Genomic DNA, 22,509 nt, shown 5'->3' with positions numbered 1-22,509 from the left:
TAAATTGGAGCACTTAAAAGTACATGCTCAGTTCTTTGATGCTGTGGGCTTTTGATAGGTAGCCTTATAATGCACGTTCCTTTACTGCTAAACTGGGGGAAGTTCAACATAGTATTGTTTGAAGCCATGGTCTTTCTTGAGCGGATCCTTTCATGTTACCTGTGAAGAGCTTAGATATCTAAATAGCCTTTTGATGCCTATTGGATTTGTCTCCCCAGCTCAGCTCAGTAGAAAGCTTCAGGTTGAAAGGTGGTAGCATGTGTGGTGGTGTTGGAGATAGGAATAGGAGAAACTAGCTTTTTGTCTTGCTTTTTCTTTTTTGTGCTTCGGAAGGTTACACAAGTGGTTTAACTACCTTAAATTCTGCTTTTGAAAGACTGAAAATAATATAATTTGAGATAGAGAATGGAAATCTATTCAAATATGTGTCACTTTTCATGGTCTACAAATGATGACTTGATATGAATTATATGGGATTAGGGAAAAGTGCATGTATCATCACTAAATTAAGCAATGAATAGTTTTGTGTTTTTTCTGCTTTAGGTTTCTTTAAAAATCTGGTAGCATTGTACCTGTAGTCAAAATGAAATGGCTTCCTTTGCAGAGCAAGTTCCTGATGTTTAAAACCTGGCTCATAAGAGAGGAGCTCATAGGAGTGTTTCTCCTTGAATAAAATGTAACTGCAAAGACGATGTCTTGCTATGTATATGTACTGTCTCCTACTTCTAGAAGGGAGCTCAAACGGCAAAACTTGTTTAATTTTTTAAACCACTCATATTTTTTCATATATTTGAAATAAATATACTATACTAGACAAAACTTTATTTACTGTATGTGCAAAATGGATTTTTAAAATATATATTTCATAATCTGGTTTATTTATGTGCAGTCTTTCCAGAATAGTAGCTCTTTGGCCACAATCAGGCCGGTTAAATTTAAAATAAGGAAAATGAATATTTGGAAGTCTGGTAAAATTAGAAAGTTTGAAACATTGTAACTGTGGATGTGACTTCTCCTGAGTGATAATCTTACGTTCCCAGACCTCAGTTCTGACAGAGGAGGTATGCAGGACTATTTTATGTGGACCTTTAGCTTATATAGATAGAGGGAATACACTTAGGCTGCTTGCTGGAAAGGGGGCGTATTTTTACCTCCACAGACTTTCTCTCCCTATACCTAACAGGGAAACATCAAGTGATGTTGTACTGCTTAGCAAAGGTTTTGTGTTTTTAAGAGCATAACTTGTTTCTTAATATCTTTGCTCTTGAGGTGGCAAGTAACTTACTGCTTTTCACTTTTTTTGAAGAAGAAAGAAGATTAGATGTAGATGAGAAGCCTCTTGTTGTACAGTTGAACTGGAACAAAGATGATCGAGAGGGAAGATTTGTTCTCAAGAATGAAAATGATACGCTTCCTCCAAAGGTGAGTCTTGAAGGAATGTGCTACTGGTGACAGCAATTTTGAAATGTGTGAGACTTGCTTATATAGGAAAACAGAATTTCTGTTTTTCTAATTCCTGAAAAAAAACCTGCTGTTGCTGACTTTTGATATCTAGAGCAAGTCTTTTAAAATACTTAAAATGCATGTTTGCAACACAATTTTGTGGCCTTTCAGATGGCTTGTGACAGTTTGATCCATGTAGCTGTCTACTACTGGAGCATGTAATGCCCAGAGAACTTAGAGCTTGCTTTGTTCTAATATGATGAATTAAAATTTTCCTCAAATAATACATGATGCCAAACACCTAGGAGGTAATCCCACCTCTTGCAGAGCCTTTGATGCCAGAGGGAGTTAAAAAACTGAAAACTGTTAACTCCCTAGGTAACATTCTGTTTCTTAACAAAACTGATGGCAGACTATTTCCTTTAGGGGAGAATTTTTTTCCTTCCAAATACAAGATGAGGGACATGTGAACATCAGCTATACAAAAGCTTTTTTTTTTTTTTTTGTATTAGTCATTTAAACATTAAATTAGCTCAGACTTTGGCTCCTGAAGTCATGTATATGTGTCTATATATATTATATCTAGCTTGGATACTTATAGCTATGGAAAACATGCCGTTCAATGTGGGCTATTTTCAGACAAGTTTTTTGTCTTGAGCTGAGCACTAAATTTCTCTTGCTTTTGGCATGAGAGCTTGTTAATTTTAAAGGTGCTTTGGGTATAGGTACATGAGCTATTAATACACTACACTTTTGACTACAGGATACATCCATGTTAGAGATGGGAAGAGAAAATTAATAATGTCTTACACGACATCTACCAGACTTGCTATTCCTATTCTTTGAATTAAGTAGTCTTCAATTTTCCTTCGCGGGGTTCTTCACTTCCTGATAGAAGCAGAAAAACCGTCGTCTTCTTTCTCTCGTCTTCTGTTATTTTCTCTACAGAAGACAAATGAGCCTAGGATTACAGGTATCTTGTGTATGCAAGGAGCAGGAATTGGAGAAGAGAACACTGGAAGGACAACTCGGAAAAATACACTATAGGGGAAATGTCCTCTATAATATTTTCCCTTCTACAGTTTATTCTTATCTGGTGCTCCAACATAGTTGTCTTGAGAACAGATTAAGTGCAGTGTTGTGGTGTTTTTACCAGGAGGCAGAAATTTGTTTTGCAGCCTTCAGCCTATAATCTTTGATGTCAGTAGATAGTAGGCATTATTCAAGTAAAATTCTGCTGTTTCTTCGCTTTCTTGAGTACAAGGTGCTTAATCAGTTTGTACCTGCTTTGGAATATGAAATTATTTTTGCCTTCTTTGTTATTCTAGAGAGTATTAGGCCTATCCCTCTCTAATGCAGTGTTGTTGCCTGGAGTATTGTTTATGTGTTAGTGATACTATGTCTTAATCAGACTGGAAAGTTAAAACCAATACTAACTTTTCACTGGACTAAAAATGATGGAAGTTGTTTTTAACTCATTTATTTCAGAAGGCCCAGAGTAATGGCCCTGAAAAACAAGAAAAAGAGGGAGTAATTCAGAATTTCAAACGAACTCTCTCAAAAAAAGAAAAAAAAGAAAAAAAGAGACGTGAAAAGGAGGCGTTGCGACAAGCATCAGATAAAGATGATAGACTTCTTCATGGGGATGATATGTAAGTGTTTTAAACTTTGCCAGTTCACGTAGCCTGCATCTTAGTTTATAGGAGTCCCATTCTCTACCAGTTCAGTTGTCGTTTCTTTCAAAAGTAAGTAGTTGACATGGGTGCAAATAACAATAAAGCAAAATATATTATAGTTTGTATGTACATTTTGTCACAAGGTTTGTTTTTAAACCATGAAATAAGGTTTTTTCCACCTCTTTGTCCTTGTGCAGAAGTTGACACACGCTTGGTGACATAGACTTTCCCCATTGTGTTTATTTTTGAGTATTTACTCTAGAGCAGGTTTTTTCCTCTCCTTATGTTTGATTGTTCTGTCTTTTGCCAAAAAAATAGTATGTGTAGGTGTTTGCATTTGACTTACCACCTGACTATCAGTTTGTTTTTCTCTGAGATGTATTTTGGTAGCCAGTCATCTTGGTGGTTCTGCTCTTGCTCACAAATTAACTGCACCTTATTCATTGAGACAGGGCAAGACATACATTAATCCTTGTACAGAAACCTAGAGCACAATAGTCAGGCATGAGTAACTGTATGTGGAAGTGGAAAGCTGAGAAAGGTCTATATTAAATTAAACTTTGTCACTGTACCAGATTCTGTATATTTTATGTGTAATAGAACAGAAAGAAAAATAATTAATGTTGGATTTTTAACATAGTCAGAATGAAAATGAATTATGAAAACTTATTAATTGATAACAGATTCTCAGAGGTGAAATAAATTAGTTGACTTGTTGACATGTATTAGAGGATATAGCTGCTTAGCTCTATTTTTTTTTAAATATTTTTTTTTTTAGTTCATGATTGGTTTTCATATGTGTAATATGGCTTTGCATGGATATGTTTGCCATGTGCTCAGATGTCAACATGATCTCTCCAGTATTCTGTGCCATTACTTAACTTGATCTTATTTTTTAAAAAATTAAAACAGAATAGTATTTAAGTGCATTAGCAAAAGAAAAAGCTTGAGCTGCAAGCACATACTAACACTGCTTCCCCATGATTTGCAATTTTATAATGAGAGGTAGAAGGCTTCATTTTTTTCTTTGAAAACTAGCAATCATAAGTAATTAAGTTGGTGATTGTCTGTTTCAGATGAACATGGGTACGTGAAGAGTGTTAAGTGAGGTTCGTGTAGAAACCTTCTTACAGTAACTTAATTGATCTCCTGTGTGTATGCATTCTACTTGCCTTTTATCCTTTCTGAAGTGATGAGGATATGTGTATTTTAAGCTATTAATGACAATTTTTTTCTTTTTTATTTAAAATAACTTGGCAGTGAGAATTCTCGCCTTGCAGCAGAGGTTTACAAAGATATGCCTGAGACCAGCTTCACTCGCACAATATCCAATCCTGAGGTGGTTATGAAACGACGGCGACAGCAAAAACTGGAGAAGAGAATGCAGGAATTTCGCAGTTCTGATGGCAGACCAGACTCAGGTACTTAGATTTCTTCAGGTTAAGTAAACTGTATACTGAGAGTATTTTTAAGGCTAGTAAATGCTGTAAATTCAACTTAAGTTCTGCTTTCTCTGACATATTTTTGTACTTCATGGCTAATTTATCTATGAATAAAGGATTTGTAGAGGTAAGATTCTACAGGAGTGTGTTCTGTGATGAGTGTGAGTCAAAGCTTTCAGTAATGGGCAAAGTGATGGGAGAGAATGTACTTATTAATCTTGCTATCAGTGCTAAACCAGGAGAGAAGCAAGGACAGAATTAGACTTACTAAACTGACAAAGTGAGCAAGTCTTCTGAAATAAATGTCATTCATTTTACTAAGAACAAACTGAATGACCTGAATGTAAAAATGCAGTCAGTAGCACAAATACAAGATGGCAAGGAGTGATTGTTCAGGACTGCACAAAGGGTTCTGTTATCTTGTGAATAACAGTGATCAAATATTTTATATTCTTGCGGGTAGGGATAAAGATCACAGTGGTTATATGAACATCAGCATTGAATGAACAAATGAAGCAATGTTAGTACTGGTAAAATCTTTGATGTGTTCTGTACACAGAAGAGTAGTGAAGAAGGAGTTAAAGGAGTAGAAAACATCACCTGTGAGGGAAATCTTAAATGGGCTTTTTAAAGACCTGGACAGGCTGGAGAGGTGGGCCCTTGTGAACCTCAAACTTCAACAAGGCCAAGTGCAAGATCCTGCACATGGGTCAGGGCAATCCCAGGCACAAATACAGGCTGGGCGGAGAATGGATTGAGAGCAGCCCTGAGGAGAAGGGCTTGGGTGTGCTGGTGGACGAGAAGCTCAACATGAGCCAGCAATGCGTGCCTGCAGCCCAGAAAGCCAACTGCATCCTGGGCCGCATCAAAAGGAGCGTGGCCAGCAGGTCGAGGGAGGCCATTCTGCCCCTCTGCTCTCGTGAGACCCCACCTGGAATACTGCGTCCAGCTCTTCTCAGTTCTTCATCCAGTCATTGTCACTGTTTCGTTTTCACTTCAGGTAATACAAGAATAGTGAAGCACTGGGGAAAAGACTTGCTTAGAGAAATTAGGACAGCATCACTTGAGGCTTTTACCAATGGCAGAAGAAATTTATTTCAGGAATATTGTGTAACTTCTCTTGTATTAGTGGATTGACTGAACAATTTTTGAAGGAGTTTGTTCTTCTGTTCCGTTAGAAATGTAATAAATGTCTGTCTTTTTATTCTCTGGTAGTATTGTTAATTAAATTTTGTTTCCAAGGTGGGACACTTAGAATTTATGCAGACAGTTTAAAACCAAATATACCATACAAGACAATCCTGCTGTCCACTACGGATACTGCTGACTTTGCAGTTGTTGAAGCACTGGAAAAATATGGTCTGGAGAAGGAAAATCCCAAGGATTATTGTATTGCTCGTGTAAGTGGAGTTACTAAGTCACAATCTTCTCATGCTTCATATTTTATATTTTTTTTTTCCTTGCAGTAGCTTTAGAGCTTTTTAAAATCTACATCTTCCAAGCTTACTAAATTATTGCTTGCTACATAGATAAACGCTAATAATGAAGGTAACATATTTCTCTGTTTGGCACTGTGGTTTTATACCACTAAATGTGCTTATGGTTCACAGATGTATAAACTAATAGTTAATCCTGCAGATACCTGCATTTGTGCTGTTTGTGCACAAAACTGTTCCTCTGAGCCGAGTGTCTGCTCAGAGGCAAAAGTTGCCGAATTCAAACTCCAATATAAAAGGTATATGTTATATGCTGTTACCTTACGCCTTTCAGTGGTATCTTACCCTCATTACGCACCAGAAGAGGTTGAACATTTAAGTGAAACCTACACTTATTTTTATAATATAATTATTTTAGGAGTTCTAAATGAATTGTATGGAATTGTTGTTTATTAGAGGTATAACTTTGTCAAAAAGTCCCACGGGCAGTGCCAATTAAAGGTTACAAACTTCTGTCCATATGATCTTCTGAAGGAGAATAGTGAGATTTGAAAACATTCGATCCTTGTTTGAGTCCAGTCTTTGATTACATTTCTGGCTATTATTTGTCTACTAAACATGTATTTATTGCTCCTTACAACTATGAAAGAAAGGGAAAAATATTTGTGTCTTATGTTTTGTACACTCTTCCCCTGTCCCTTCTCCAGTGCTTAAAGTGCCACTGGAAAACAGTAAGGAAGCCTATAGAATTTGCTATTCCCCGCACTTTATAGGTGCCCTGAAGAATGTGGTTACGTCTTTGATGTTAAAGTTGCTTTCCAGTTTGTTTTTTATGATATCTTTGAGTAACCTTAATGTCAAGTTTTGCTGTGCCTATTGTCATTGTTATAATGAGCTGGGAACTGACATGTTGCTCTGATGTTGTTCTAATTAGTAATAAGGAAACTGTATGGTGATAGTGCTTTTGTAGTTTCCTAAAGTGAACTAATCTTACTTTTTATTGTTTCAACACTTTGTCTTAGTTCTAGGCCTATTTTAATGAAGTTATCCTTGTTTTAATTAGCTTGGAATTGGAGTCCCAACTGTTAACATTAATTTTACCTAACTGCAGTAAAATTTTATACTGATTTTTGTTACAGAGGGGAATAGTTTTGTGAGTAATAGGGACTTTTTCATGACAGAGCATATTAAAAATTGATTCTCAATTTTGACTGTGAAGTGTTTTCTACATCTATTTTAAATTATGACAATTATTTTTATATTCTGGGTTCTACGAATGAAATTTATGATTATTAGTCATTGATGAATAAATTATAGATTGCAATGACTTTATGATAATTTGTATATGCTCTTGAATGCCATTATGAGGAAGCAGAGTATGTTCTTCCTAATTATTTGTTATTAATTTGTTTCAGTTCATTGGTTGTCAACTGACAACGTGTTTCCGGGTTTTACCCATCTTTATTTCCTACACTGTTGCAGAAATCAGGGAAGTGTCTGCGCCTGATCTCAGCAGTCAGTATGGACTCAAATTCATTAAAGGATATTTAGCTGCATCTTCTGTTTTTCAAAATGAAAGCAAGTCTCTATCAATGAGCAAAAACCCAGTCAATAATATGAACTTGTTCCCATGTTTTTCCATTACTCTAAAGCGTAGGAATTTCAGCTTTGTGGGCTACAAATGGGGCAGCATTCACCTAAAACATAGAGATGTTTTCTAAAATGACTTCATCACAACTAGAAGCCTTCTGGCCTGCATAAGCTTGTGTCTTTCCCCAGGCTGGGTCATGCACTTTAATTTTAAAGTGAGGTATGTCTGAGTTGTCAGCTCACACTTCCTGAGAAACAGGAGGAATGGTAGCTGGCAGGGAGGACTAAGGGATAATACTTTTGTGATCCCTCTTCTCTAATGTCTCTAGTTTACCATTGCTGCTGCTAAGCCCAGTGCCAAGTACAGATGCTCATCCAAGTTCCAAGGCAGAAGTAATATCAGGGTCGAGTAGTAGCACCTATGTATTTATATCTCATCAGTCCTCTAACTTCGCTGCATTTGGATTTTCTTTGGTTTGTTCCCCAGCCCAGTATTGGTCAGCCCGTGGTGTGCATGCTTGTAGTTCTGTGCTGTAAGGAGTTACCTTCAAGTGTCAAGGGCTTCGGAATTTAAAAATGGTTGCGTGTTGAATAAGGCTTTTGAAACAGTGTTACTTTAGTTAGCCTGTCCAAATTACCCTGTAGGTATAATTGATTTTAAAATCTGAGATGTGAAGTAGAAAAGAGTGGTTTGGCAAGATAAGGTTTGCGTGTAGATGTGTTTCTGTTTCCCTTTGGTTTATACATTTTAATGTTTTCCTTGTTTCATAATATCTTGTCTATTTGAAAACCTAATTAAAAATAATTTAATTAGTCCTATATTTAGCCAGATTTTGCATAGAAAATGTTTTAGGGAAAGACCAATGACTCCATTACATACTTTTCATCTTAACTGTACTTGTTTCCTGCTTGGAAGAAGATGAAGGGATGTTTAGGATGGATCTGTGAGAACTTGGTTAGGACTGAAATGGATGTGGAGAGGAGGCGACAACTGAGAGTGGAAAGCCTCTTGAGCGCTGAAGAGTAGCAAGCAGTAGTTGGCTTGCTTCAGAAAGTGTTACCTAGGTCATAGTTCAGAGATGGGAATAATTTTGAGTAGTTTGTTTAAAACAGAGCTGTCTATGAATTTAGATAACGTTGCTAGGATCACAGGTGAGGGAATAAAATGTATTTTATTTTATTTTTTAATTCAACTTTGGAAGATCTGCCTTTTATTTAGAAGATATTCGCACACTGTAATGCTGCCTGTCATTGTGTTTTATGCTTCATTGCTGTGGGGAGCAGTAATGCCAATGTGCATGAAATCACGGGCTGTGTGTCCTTTAGAGTCAGAACTCACGAATCAAGGTTTCCCTCTGCCTCTGCCCTGTAAGGATATAGCTGTGAAAGGTAGGAACAGTCCGTGGTTCTCTTCCCAAAGTATATTTAGTTTGGGTTCTTCCTTAAATCTAGATAGCATGAAGCAATTGTGTGAAATGCTCCAGTTGTGCTCTTAGTCTCTGTGTAGACCAGGTAAAGGGTGGGTAAGAGAAGGATGCACGAGGTATCACAACATTCTCTTTGACGGCTCTTCTTACCACTTCTGAGGGTACTTGCATGTTGCGTTAGCAGAATGGCATTAGCAAAATGAAAGGCTGATTCTGCCGTGTGAGATAATAAAGGAAACTTCCATTTTATTCTTTTAACTATCACCTCCAAAGCTGATTTCCACCCCCCTCCCTTAGCCATTGAGAAATTGGAATAATTCTGTTTACTGGAAGTCTTGTTACTTTCAGTGTAACTTGCTTTCCTTTGCTTTTTAAATGTATCTGGTGTTCTGGGAAGTGTGATTTAACTATAACAAGAGGCAAGAGAGACAGTTAGAAAGTTTTGGAAAGAAAAATGCATTTCAAATTAACTCTCTTGCTTTATCTCTTTTTATAAACAAACAAAAAATCAGAAGATATACCCTTGAATCCTCTGTTCTAATTGTCCACTAACAGCTTTGAAAACTGATAATAGTTCTTTTCTAGGTCATGCTGCCTCCTGGTGCTCAGCACTCTGATGATAAAGGTGCTAAGGAAACTATTCTTGATGATGATGAGTGTCCACTGCAGATATTCAGGGAGTGGCCTAGTGATAAAGGTATGTCTAAAAAGCTTTAAGAGGTTTTTGTGTCTTGGGTATTATAAGCCATGGTGTGAACCCACTATGACATAAGAAATTTGAACATGTATTTTAAAGTGTTTTGTTTTCAGACACTTCTAATACTAAGTGCTTTTAGTTATTTACTATTTCATTCAGCACTGTTTATAGTAATACATCTTTAGACAGCAGAAAGGTTTTACATTTTATCCTAAAGTTTCTAAATTATCCATTGTGTAGAAGTATGCTATTAATCTTTTAAATCGTTTTAACTTCAAAATAACTGCATAAAGCGTTGTCAGGAGCGTAGTAAGCTGAAAGTAATCTTATGGAACACTTACAAATTAATAGATGTTGGATGTCTGCTTGTTCACTGATAGTGAGACTCAAAGGATGTATAATACTGTGTTTTAGGAATACTAGTCTTTCAGTTGAAAAGACGGCCTCCTGATTATGTCCCAAAGAAATCCAAGAAAATAACTGATGGAAAGCCATTAAAAGGGAAGGAAAGAGTTGACGGGTCTGGCTATGGCTCTTGCCTTCCTCCTGAGAAACTGCCGTACCTGGTAGAATTAAGCCCAGGTAAGAATTCCGGTTTTCTAATAATCTAAGTTATATTATTACATAGTCATTTAAATTAAAAAAAAAAATAAGACTTGCATTGGAAGTACAAGAATGTCTGTTGGTAGTGTAAGTGAATGCCACATCAGTTGTTCTGATGTCAGATTTTGAATTGGAGCTATCTAGAGGTAGATCTGTGTATTGCTGTAATATCAAAATTTTAGTAGCAAATGTTTGGAGGAAAAGAAGGGGTGAAATGATTGACTAAGACTTCATCACTATTAGCATGGTTTCAAGTGTGAAATTTTAAGTGTTTCAGAAACAAATCATTCAGTCTTCAACTTTGTTTGGATTTGGGGGTTTAAAACTTGATAATAAGTAAAATAGTTTAAGATGTCATCTTATGATTTAGGGTGGAAATTAGAAAGCACTACTTGAATGTGATTTGGTTTGGTTTATGTTCACATTTACTGTAGCATACCTAGCAAGATATATTTGACAGTGCTGTAGTACATAAAAACCACATTTTTAGAAGGACAAGAACATGAATTTTTAAATCAGACTTGCATACTAAATGTTTTTCAGCCTGTATGGAACCTTCAAATAACTACTAAGGCTGGTTTTTTTTTTGTGTGGGTGGGTTTTGGTTTTTTTTGTTTGTTTGTTTTGTTTTTTGGCATCATTAAAACTCTCTGAGCTGCATTGTAATTTATAATTAATTTTATGATCTAGGAACAGCCAGAGGACCTTAATTGTTTGTAGCAAAACAACTGATGAAACACATACAACTTCTACTCTTAGTTTCTGTTGTCTTCATGTTTAAAGATTTGGATATGGACTTGGTTTTTGGTGATGTAGATATTTGTAGCTTTTTTTCCTATTAAGTGTAACTTGGGTACACTCAGGTATCCAAACAAGGGATTTACAATTTCAAGTCTGGTTGCTGAAAACTTTGACCGGAATTGCAAACAAAAGGTTAAATTCGTAGTCAAATAGTGTGCAGTGGTTTGGGTTTTTGTTTGCTTTTGGGTTTTTTTTTTTTGTTTTAAAAAGCCAAACAGATTAAATTAGCAGTAAACGATATGTCAAGTGTTTTTTATGTTGTGTTCTATACATGAGGTTTGATGTACATATTAATCTTTTGTGTTCTTTTAATAGTACTTTCAATTTCTTTTCGTGTGCTCTAAACTCTTACTCTGTGGAGCCTAGTTGCTTTATTATTAAAATATCATGCTTGGGCAGTGGAGCAAGACATCCATTAACAGAGAGAGGAAAACCAATCCGAAATGCCACAGGTGGCAGCGCTGTGTACTAAGCCTTTGCACATTGCCTGTGGGACTGACCTATTGTTCGTGTTCTAATAGCTTTTGTTGTCACTTTTCTAAACAATAAGGATTGTTTCATTCAGTAGCTTTGTAGTACTGATGTCTTTTTATTATATGCAGTTTCAAAAGTTGAAAGAGTTTGATGCACTTAAGCCTTATAAATTGAATAAGTGTTTTCTGGCTACATTTTCACCCTTTCCTGTCTTTTCTTTTCCTGCCCTCTTCCGCATGTTCTGCATGGTATCTGTCCTGCTGGTGCTGCCTTCACCTGGGTCCTCTGCATGTGTTTCTAACCCCAGGGAGAAGGAATCACTTTGCCTACTACAACTATCACACTTACGAAGGTAACGCTATATTTAATACTGTTCTCTCATTAGTCACTAAAAACATTGCTGGCTGTAAATCTTCTGTTTCTTTTTGACAAATTAAAGGCTATCTTGCCTATCTTACTTTTTTCCAAGGGACTGCTTCTTTGAAGTAGTTACCTGTCTTGTCAGTTGCCATTTAATCATCTATCTGTGAAGAAACATCAAATAGATCATCAGTGTGCTACCAAAGAGTTCAACCTTCCAGCTAAGGTTGACAACTAAATTTCATAGAGTGGTTTACAAGCAGTGGTGTGGTACAAAGAAAAATGTTCTTTGATCCATCTACTTGCAGAATTCATAGTTAAAAACTATGGTAAATGGTGTGATGCTTAATTGTGCTTTTCAATGTTTGACCGCATTGATGCAGTGGATGAAATCCCTGGTGATTTTCAGGTGAACCGGTGTTGGACCCCCTGGTAAGGTGACCTTGCTTTCTGCTGTGTGGTGTTCCATTGCCTCCTTTGGTATTTCTTCTGCCTGGTTTGTGATGTTCTCTAACATAAACAGTGTACATCAAAGAGATTTAGCCACATTAGGCAGTAAAGTCTTGTTTAGTTTTATCTGTAGCATTTGAAATTGATAACCTAACCTAGAAATCATTATGGATCTTTAGTTCTCCTTGGAGTTTAGAGTAAGGTGCAGATATGTCCTGGTTTGGCCAAATAGATAAGAATACAAAGCCACTTTCTTCTTCATCGTGAAATGTCTACCAAAATACCTTCTCCTTAGGGTTTTAGCATCTGTTTCTTCATTTTGTTTTCTAGACTGCTATAAAAGCACTATATGTCTGTCAGTGTTGCTCATCCTTTCATGTCTGTGAAACAGAATACTGGGGTTTAAATAACTCTGTTCAAACTTATGCTCCCAATGCTCAACTCCTTGATTAATTCAGATTTCCATTTCGTTAATATAATTAATGTAGAGAGCAGAAAAGTTCCGCAGAGTGTGCTGAACTGGTGAGCATAGACAAGCTCTGCAGGAAAACCTCGCCATTGAGTAGAAAGCTTGAAATTTGGTTACATCTCACTGGAAAAAAAAAATAGAATTTCTTAAATCTTTATCTCAGAGCATGAAGAAGAAGTCTAGTACTCTAGAGTCCAGTCTGTCTCTTTGGAACAATACATTTCAAGATACTTGTATTATAGAAATAACTCTTGTGGAAGTGTCCTTCTGTCAAAACACTAGCCGTTTATATTCTTGCAGAAGAACCTGGCAAATTTCATTTTCATGCCCTGTGCAATTGCACAAATTCAGTGAGTTTGCTGCTGGAAGTATGTCCTGTTTTTCTGCTTCTCCACAGCTGCTGACATTGCTAGTTGTATGACTGTTCTATAGACTGACATACTGCAGATTCTGCACAGTATGGTAGAGGATGTACCTCAGTAGCTTGTGGCTGGTAACGTGGGAGTCAGCAATGGTCTCTGTCTTCCAAGTCATGTAAATGAACCAGTAAACTGAGATGAATCTGATAGTAAGAGAAATAGACTGGATTGACTGAAGTGAGATAAGGCAGCACTTTGAATAGCTGATACTGTCTATGTTATCTGTGAATATGGCTATTCATGAGTTCAGAGATGTTACTAACTTCAGTTGTTGAATCATAATATTTAATGGCTGAGAAAAACGACAAAAAGTCATTTTTAAGGATTTGAGCCTCTAAAACTTATCCTGCAAGCCTGAAATTATAAAGCATTTAAAAAAAAAAAAAAAAAAAAAGACAAACCTCAAGGCTTTTCTCCCAGCCTCATCACAAAAAAAAAAGCAACCCTGAGCTGTAGAATTGACAGCAATGAGAGATGCTGAGAACATGCAGATATAACAACTTGGAAATAATAATTACAGGAAGTTGGTGAAGCTTGAAAGCCTTTGCCAGAGTGATTTCACTCACCAACCCTCTTTCTGAGAACAGAACTGCAGTGTGGTACGTGGTAATTCTTTTACACGTTAGTTTGAAGGAGCTTTGTTGTCTGTCACATTCCTTACTGAACCTTCCTTTACCAAAACCGTTTACTCTTGACTCTTTCTGCTGGAAGTGCCGTCTTGTTTGAAATTTAATAGCAGAATTATCTCCTGAACTCGACATGATTCAAATCTGTCCAACCAATCTCTTAAACTTCTTATTGGCTAAACTCTCTTAGCACTCAGGAACTTGTGCAGGAAATCTACTACTTTTGAAATGTGGATTTAAGTAATTTTTAAGGAAATAGGTACAGTCCCTTGTGTGGAAGTTTTTGTTCCACTTCAAGCTTCCTTGTTTTCTCTGATTTGATCTTCATCATTTGGTTTAGTCTGGCTTTAAGTCTGTACTATTTCCCAGCCTTGTTTCAAGCACTGGATTAGCAAAATTAATTGGAATTATCTCTGAGACAGTGTAGGGTTCATTGTTTGGTGGTGAAGTAATGCATTTAGAATATATATCCATGATGGGAGGCCTGTGTTGTCTTTTTACGTTCATCAAAAATGTGCATTTGTATTGTGAAACACTGAGCTGATGTGCTTACAGTAACTGTTCGCTTCTGTTTACTACACGGGTTTTTTAATAACACTGCTATTTAAAGTGTGAATGTTTACTCGCAACTGCTTAGACTCAGTCATGAAATCGACTTGTATTGCATCCGTAGCATGGAAAGTGATAGAAAACCACAGTTTTCACAGGTTTTACATAACCTATTTCACTGTTGACTGATGCCCACCTTTTTGAGAACTTTGACCTTTCACATTTCTGAATTAAAAGAAAATTATTGTGGTGTCAGTTAAAAACCCTAGCCATATTATTATCTTTTTTTTTTTTCTTTCCCCCTCACGATTTCTGGGCCTTAGGTTTTATTACTTGGATCGTTTTATTGCCTTTCTGAACCATCAGAAATCTTTAAAGTTTGGTCCGTAGAGACTAAGAACAGCCTTCTTGGACTGTCACAGTTTGGGGAGCAGCGACTTTGCTGTGGGTATGGTAATCTGTATCCCGCTGCAGTGAGTTATGAGGAATGCATTCCAAACAACATTTCGGCAAGCTTCCAGCTGTTGAAAAACAGGAAATACAAACCTTTATGCTGTAGTATAATGCAACCTTCCTTCCCTCCTGCATCCCTCTGCTAGAACAAAAGGGCCTTTCATCCTTTTTAGAATTTGTAGTAATTCTCTTCAAGATTAAGATACCTTTTACTGTAGAAATTGGCTTTTACTGATGGATGATTTCTTATGTGCTCCAAATAATTTTCAGTAAGTCTTTGAATTTTTCTTCTTTTCCTGGGAAGAAAAAAAGTGTTTGTATCTAGTGCTGTGGTTTTAAAGTAAGTTTTTTCTTGTTACATTGGACAATCTGGAGAAGCAAAACAGTCTTAATTTGCCTCAGCAGAAACATTCTGATACTTAAATATATTTCTTATGTATAAGCACATTTTACATTACATGCATCTATATTGTGGATATACGATGGTGTGAGGTAAATATTAGCAGGAACTTAGCACTTGTGAATAATCATTCAATACCGAAGTCAGAAATGAGATCTAGAAGTTAAAAATCAACACTTGAAAAGCATAATATTTTATTATTTATCTTAAAGAATATTTCAGAAATATATAGGAATATTTTAAACTATTTTTAATTTTTTTTTCTTTTTAAGATGTCAAATGAAGAAGTGCAGGGTAGGGGGAATTGTGTTTAGTAAAGGAGTGAAATCACTAGACTATAAAGCCTATTCTCTGATCTGTATATAAAGGGCTTAGGAGAAAGTGCCATAAGAAATTAAGAACGAAAGCCCTAGATAACTAGCCCTGACTTTTATGCCACTGACTCGTGAAATTCCAGTATTTTTCCATGTTGAATAAGGGTCCTTGCTTCCAAACTGAATCTTGTATCTTTTGGGTGCCAGTTCTATCAAACTGGAATGTGGGTAGGAGGAGGAAAAGTTTGACTTTTGGATTCATAAAGAAATAAATGAAGGAGCTAATCTAGGTTTTGATGTGTAAGTTATGGGGAGACATAAAAAAAAATTCAGAGAATTGGAGATAAGTAATGCTGGGAGTTCATAATTAGATTTATGGAAGTTCTGTTTATATTGACTTTTATTTAAAATTTGAAGATGACAGTATCAGTGTATGTGCCATGGCTTTAATAGTCTCTAATGCTTTTGGGGGATGACTTGAAATCACTGTTCATGTCAATAAGTAAGACATTTTTTGTCTTGCAGCCTCGCTTTTTTACATGCTCCCCTTGGAGAAGAAATTTGAGATGAGTTAGAAGTGACAGTATTAGTTTAGTATCTGATAGTATTTATAGTTGTAGTGTTTTCTGGGAAGCAAGGAGGATTTATGGGTATGCCAAAACTTGCCTGTGAAGGCAGCAGCTAAATCCTGTGCTGCATCCAGCGTATCTTGCAAAATTTTATTCTGTTTGGACAATATGTTCTTCTGGGCCAAGGAGTAAGACAAACTTTATCTTTGACCTCATTTTCTACGAGATGAAAATGTAGGTCAATGGGACTATAAGGATAAGACCAGAAGTGCTACGACTAAAGCTGTCATAGGTAAACATTTTTTAAGTTTCTTGTTTAATATCACCCTATTTCAGTATCTGGTGAATAGGAAACAGTTTGGCATGTTGGCCACCTGACAGTAGATGTTGCTGATAATCTGTACTTTTAGTAAGATCAGTAAATACTACTATTAGAGATCTACAGATACCTTATTTTCTAGAGTTTTAAACCCATATTGGTATATGTGCTTAAACTACAAAGAAAATAGAGACAGTTTTTCAAAGTGTGTTCAGAATAGTATTCTTGATTACTTTGTTCTTTGCGCTTGTATAAAACATCCACTCTGAGCGGGCTCTGTCTACTTGCAATGTTTTTACACTATGATGAACAACTAAGTTCCCAACAAATCTTGAAGGAATGTCACTCAGTTGTTGGTTTTTTTTTTGTTTTTTTTTTTTTTTGGTGAACATTGCTACTCTGAACTAAGTTGCAATAATATAGAAATATTGTGTGAGTATTTGAACTTTAATAACTTGCGAATCAATATTTGTTACTTGCTGTACAGATGGTTCTGACTCCAGAGATAAGCCAAAGCTCTATCGTCTACAATTAAGTGTCACTGAAGTTGGAACTGAAAAGTTTGATGATAATTCCATTCAGGTATGGAAAAAAAGCAGACTCAGATGACAGAACTGATCTGATATCTGGTCAGTTGTGTGTAATTGTGCAAGCTAGTAAAATATTCAGTGAATACCTTTCAAAGCTAGACGGGTAAAATATTGCTGCAATTTCATGTTAGTGGTCATAACTCTGTTTTATTTTATTTCCTCTCTCTTGCTTTAAGAGGAAAGTAAGAGTTTCATTATTTAAAATGAGATATTCTTTTTCATGACTGGATCAAATGGTCTGTATCAGTGTTACCGTAACTGCTTAATGGCTTTCAGATCCTAGTCTCAAGCCCTTTGAGTGAGGTAGGATTTCTTAAATGTATAAAGCAACTATAGTTGTATGAAGTTCATGCCAAGGAGTCTCTTACAGCACCCTGGGTCCACGTCAGTGCATTTAGTTGTCTTGTAAATACTTCATTGTGAGATTTCACATCAAAACAGCAAGTGGAAGAAAACAGTTCTGAACAGCATGTGACCAAAAAAGTGAAAAGCTTTTAAGGGATTTCTTCTGTGCATTCTAGTTAAATGTATGTTTCATTATCTCTGTTGCAAAGAAAACTGAAGTGAAACTCAACTGTTGTTACTACCACCCATATATATTAAGTTCATAAGCAAGCAAAGTTAAGATACTAGTCTGTTAATAGGATAAGCTGCAGCTCAATGTCTTTTTTTTTTTTTTTTTTTTTTTTCCCTGCTGTTGCATAATTTAGTTTATTCCATGTTAATTAATTCTATTTCCAGTTATTTGGTCCAGGAATTCAGCCTCATCATTGTGACCTCACTAATATGGATGGAGTCGTTACTGTAACCCCAAGAAGCATTGATGCTGAAACCTACGTGGAAGGTCAACGTATTTCAGAAACCACTATGCTACAAAGTGGAATGAAGGTTCAGTTTGGGTCATCTCATGTATTTAAGTTTGTAGATCCCACTCAGGACCATATTATTCCAAAAAGAGCTATTGATGCAAGTCTTATGGTCAAAGGTCCAAGACACAAAACTGGGTGAGTAAAATTTGTTTTCTTCCCACTGAGGTGAAGGGAGGAGCCTTGGAAATAATAGAGAATGAGAGCATTATAAATGGCCTATGACTAGAGTATGACTTCAAATGAGTTCTGAGTAGCTGCTTTTAAGTGTTAAATATATAATAACTATTTTAGTACTTGAGCTCCACCTTGTGATTTTTTTTAGGATTAGCAAGTGTTCTTTTCACTATGAAGTATTCAGACAAGTTTTCCTGATGCTCACTTCTATGTTAAAAACACTGGAATGCCTTATTTTAATCTATTACTAAGTACATCCAACCTCCAGGAACAGTAAAGAAGTCGCTGAATGTTTTCAGAGAGCCTGTTTTTTGTTGTTTTTTTTTTTTGTTTTTTTTTTTTTTCTCAGATAGTGACTTTTAAAATTCCACTAGAAGGATTGGGAAATTAAGTAGGGTAGTCACAAAATGAGACTGTCAAGACAGGGAACTAAATGTCTCAATATAGAAGCTGCTTTTTATAGTGTGATTACTTGTGTAATCACATCACATAAGTAATGTATTATTTACTGTGTTGCAAGGGCTAACAGTCCAGAAGTCCATCTTGTTTCTCTTTATATTCATATTTTTTATAGATGCATAATAAAAATACTAATTATACATTTAATGACTTCTAGCGAGGGGCTCAGACGCTCTGCTCAGTGGCTATAGAAATATTCAGGAGAAACAATCCTAAAATCAAACTGTGTAGTATGAGAAAAAATAACATCATATCTTCCATCCTGTCTGGGTCCAAGTGAGGCTACTACTGTAGTAGAATGTGGTTTAGAAAAGAAGCAAATTGGCTTGGAGATGAATGAGAGGAAAAACACCTAGGAAAAAAGGCTCTCTGACTAATCTATGGAGTTAATATAGATGTGTACTTTAACAGTTATGATTTTTTCTCCTCTTTATTCTAATGCGGAGGTACATTGTGTGCTTGCTGTGGGACCTGTCTGCAGGAAGACCTGCAGTCATTTAGCTGTCATGTAATAATATTTCTGCTTAAATCCTGAGTTCATTCTGCATTGAGCCTGCAGATCAATAAACAAATGCTCTCACAGGTTTACGTAGTCAACTGCAAAGCACAGTACTACTGCAGAGCTTTACCTGCAGAATCTTTGGCAACGGGCTATTGCAGCTTGAACAATCAAATATTTTTTCAAATCTTTAGAATAAGCAGATCATAAAATGCATTACTATGAATTAGGAATTTTTAGTGAATTAAGAATATATTCACTGAATGTATTATGAATATAGTACTGAAGAGCTCAGCAAAAAATTGTAGCAATTCTACTACAGTGAATACAATTCCTTGAACGTATTTTAATGTGTTTTTATATTGAAATTGTTTATGTGTCTATTTTCTCACTTGGCTGGGAAAAAAATCTAACTAAGAATCTGAATTTCCGAAGGAAATTATCTGTGTAAATAGTTGTAGTGTTTGTATATAACGAATTGATACAGTGTTTTAAAAAGTGAATATTAACTGAACTCATGGTATACCTCTTGAATTTTAATTTACTAATTTTAGCTACTCTCTTCTTTGTGTATTAAATTTTTAAGAAAACAATTTCTAAAAAGTACTTAAATGTTGTCTTGCTTTTAGAGCTGTTCAGGAAACCACGTTTGATCTGGAAGGAGATGTTCATAGTGGAACAGCATTACCAGCAAGCAAGGTATTAATTATGACTAAATGAGCAATAAACAATGCAAGATCATGTGTAAGTTAGGTCAAAATTATAACATCAGTAGTATTTGGTACAGTGCGTCCAGTTCATCATTCTCCCTAGCCATTTCCTATTGTGAGAGGGCGTGGATATCCTGTAAATTTCCACCCCGCTCCCTGCCCCTGCCAAAACTGTTCTGTTTAAGTTTGCACTAGCTTTTGGCATGCTTTCCCTGCCAACAATAGTATCGTTTTTAGAGAGGATAATTCCTTAAGCTTGGATGAGTTTCTTCCCAAACTGGCCTATTGAAGGCAGATTACATGCAGGTAGAGATTCATATTAGAAATGATACATCATTCTCTCACGTATGTAGCATATGAGTGTTGTCATATGCCATAGGTAAATAAATGTTTTATATAAAATGTGAAAGGGTGTTCAGTTTTAAACTTTTAAAATTTAATGGATGTGACTTTTGACTTCAGTAGAGCTCCTGTATACACACTGACTAAACAAACTTTCTCTACAGTCATCATTATAAACATTTTATGAGGTGATAATCTTTTCTTGCTTTCTTTCTGTTAATAAATTCTGTGGCAGAGTGGCATTTTTTAAGGGCAAACAAAAAGAGTACAATGACAGAATGGTTAATGCCTTTCTTGGTGCTATGATCATGTACCTCTGATGAAATGAGAGAATGCATTATTTCAGCAGTCTGAAATGTAGTAGTCCTCTCAGAAATGCATTTCCTTTTATGTTTTAGTACTACTATTATAAAATTGGAATACTTGTAAAGAAATTTAGAGATATTCACGTGGCCATGTAGGTGTTAATAATACTCTGATAGCTTTTGAATATATTCATTAGTCTTATGGTTTTTTTTTCTTACCACAGACTTCTGATTCAGGTTTTTTCCTTTCTTTGTAACTTTGTTTTTGAAAATGCTTTCTTTTATCTTAGATGCGTTCTTTGCCTCTGATAGGAATTTGTTTAGTGACATTTTGGAAGGAAAAAAAACCAGACAACTTTGTAAACTATTAAAATGCCTCCAAAATGCTCAGAATTGAAGTTTCTAACATTATTATATAGCGTACCTCATATTCTTTTCAGACTCATTAGAAAAATCCTTTCAGTGAACCTAGGGAAGCTTGGGAAAATTTAATTACATTTTTTGAATTATACTGTTTGAGAATGTGCATGACATCCTGTTAAATCACTGGTGAATCACTTGTTTTCTAATAGTTGCTCTCATGAGTTTGCTTTTCTGTTTGGAAAAGAGGTAACAATACCTTTCATTAAAGTTCTCTAAGACCTGGTGATGAGTAGTGATTCATGGATTGGCACTCCACTACTGAAAAAAATATTTTATTCAGACTCTTGTTTTGAGATGTACTTTTTGGTAGGTTTTCTTGCGTTAAAGCAAATTATTTAGTCCTAAAAATTTCTTAGGAAATGCGGAAATCCTTCAAATTTTACTGATGTTTTGTTCTCAACTGTTTATACTGAAAAATAACTGCTACATATTTTGCTGCTTAAATCAACATGTTTTTCCCCTTCCTGATAGGTTTTAATGTAATTTGAAATCGTAAATTAAAAGCTTCCTATTAAGCAGCTTGTGATGCTGAAAGAAAACAAACTGAACTGTACACTAAAAGTAGCATAGTTTGAATTGCCACTTGTCTTGAAAAATGATGTACTGTCTAGCAGGTCAAACTTCCCATAATAACAGGATAAATTATGACATGGATCAATAATAATAAGTACTTGGAGCTATTGTAGAAGCAGAGCAGGGGAGCATAGCCAGTTTTAAATCTGTTAATGTGTTTAACTTTGTCTCTTAGCGAAAGTTTTCATTAACAATTCATTCTTACTTTGTATTGACGAGTATGCAAGTTTGACATTTTCATTGTATGTTCTTGCAATGCGCTGGCCATTGTCATCTTTTGAATTGCCAGTGTACTCTTCCATGCTTTGTTGTGGTGAAAACACCTGCTGAGCTGCTGGATTCTGTGCTGTACTGTTCTCTTCTGTTTACCCATCTCTTTTCAAGCCTCAAATTGATACTTCATTTTAATAGTGCCAGGCACAATTACTGGCTAATCCAGTGTTTGCATGCTAAGCACCTGTCCTGCTGTTTTGAATTAGAGCACTGGCAGACTTGATGGTGACAGGACATCATCAGCATCTAGCACAGCTGAACGAGGCATGGTGAAGCCGATGATTAGAATAGAGCAGCAGCAAGATTACCGCAGACAGGAAAGCAGGTAGGAAATGTGTAATCTATTACTTCTTATAATGGAAAAAAATGGATACATTTTCCTGATAGATCAAGCAGTGTGTTAAAATATTTTAAACTACCTGATTTTCCCTATTGAACCTTTGAGATCTCAGTCCAAGTAAAACCCAGGATTGGCAACTAAAGCAAAAAAACTTCAGAATATAAAAAATAAAACTATTCTTTTGCTTCAGTATTCTGTTATTTGTAGTTCTCTATTTGTAAAGCCGAGCTGATAGCCATGTGACACCCTTGTTGATTTGTGGTTGGGCATGTCGTACAAAATGCCTTTAATAACAAAAGTACAATTACTTGAAATTTTCATTTGTCAGTGGCAAGGTGGTGCAATTTTCTCTGGAGAGGAAAATAAACGGGTTATTTCTATTTCTGCAGTAGTGTTGTTGGCAAGTCTTTTGAGCAAGAATTTTAGCTACCTCTG

The 22,509-nt window shown here is 35.8% G+C and overlaps 1 protein-coding gene across 20 annotated transcripts in view; it reads left to right on the top strand.

The window, feature by feature from the left end:
* The window catches only part of AFDN (afadin, adherens junction formation factor), a 127,062-nt gene that overhangs the window by 36,556 nt on the left and 67,997 nt on the right, over positions 1 to 22,509 (top strand). For 10 of the 20 annotated variants that reach the window (XM_086743851.1, XM_086743842.1, XM_086743849.1 and 7 more), the window contains exons 3-13: positions 1,307 to 1,422; positions 2,932 to 3,095; positions 4,380 to 4,540; positions 5,804 to 5,961; positions 9,600 to 9,711; positions 10,126 to 10,293; positions 11,897 to 11,941; positions 17,005 to 17,099; positions 17,849 to 18,111; positions 19,738 to 19,807; positions 21,941 to 22,059. In XM_086743851.1, the coding sequence (XP_086599977.1) occupies positions 1,307 to 1,422; positions 2,932 to 3,095; positions 4,380 to 4,540; positions 5,804 to 5,961; positions 9,600 to 9,711; positions 10,126 to 10,293; positions 11,897 to 11,941; positions 17,005 to 17,099; positions 17,849 to 18,111; positions 19,738 to 19,807; positions 21,941 to 22,059 (1,471 nt within the window). The remainder of the gene's footprint in view (positions 1 to 1,306; positions 1,423 to 2,931; positions 3,096 to 4,379; positions 4,541 to 5,803; positions 5,962 to 9,599; positions 9,712 to 10,125; positions 10,294 to 11,896; positions 11,942 to 17,004; positions 17,100 to 17,848; positions 18,112 to 19,737; positions 19,808 to 21,940; positions 22,060 to 22,509) is intronic. The other 10 variants (XM_086743852.1, XM_086743845.1, XM_086743850.1 and 7 more) reach the window with 3 other exon arrangements.

This window comes from Chlamydotis macqueenii, chromosome 3, assembly GCF_036417535.1.
Source record: "Chlamydotis macqueenii isolate bChlMac1 chromosome 3, bChlMac1.mat, whole genome shotgun sequence".
NCBI classification, from domain to species: domain Eukaryota; kingdom Metazoa; phylum Chordata; class Aves; order Otidiformes; family Otididae; genus Chlamydotis; species Chlamydotis macqueenii.
This window is presented reverse-complemented; position numbering and strand designations above follow the sequence as displayed.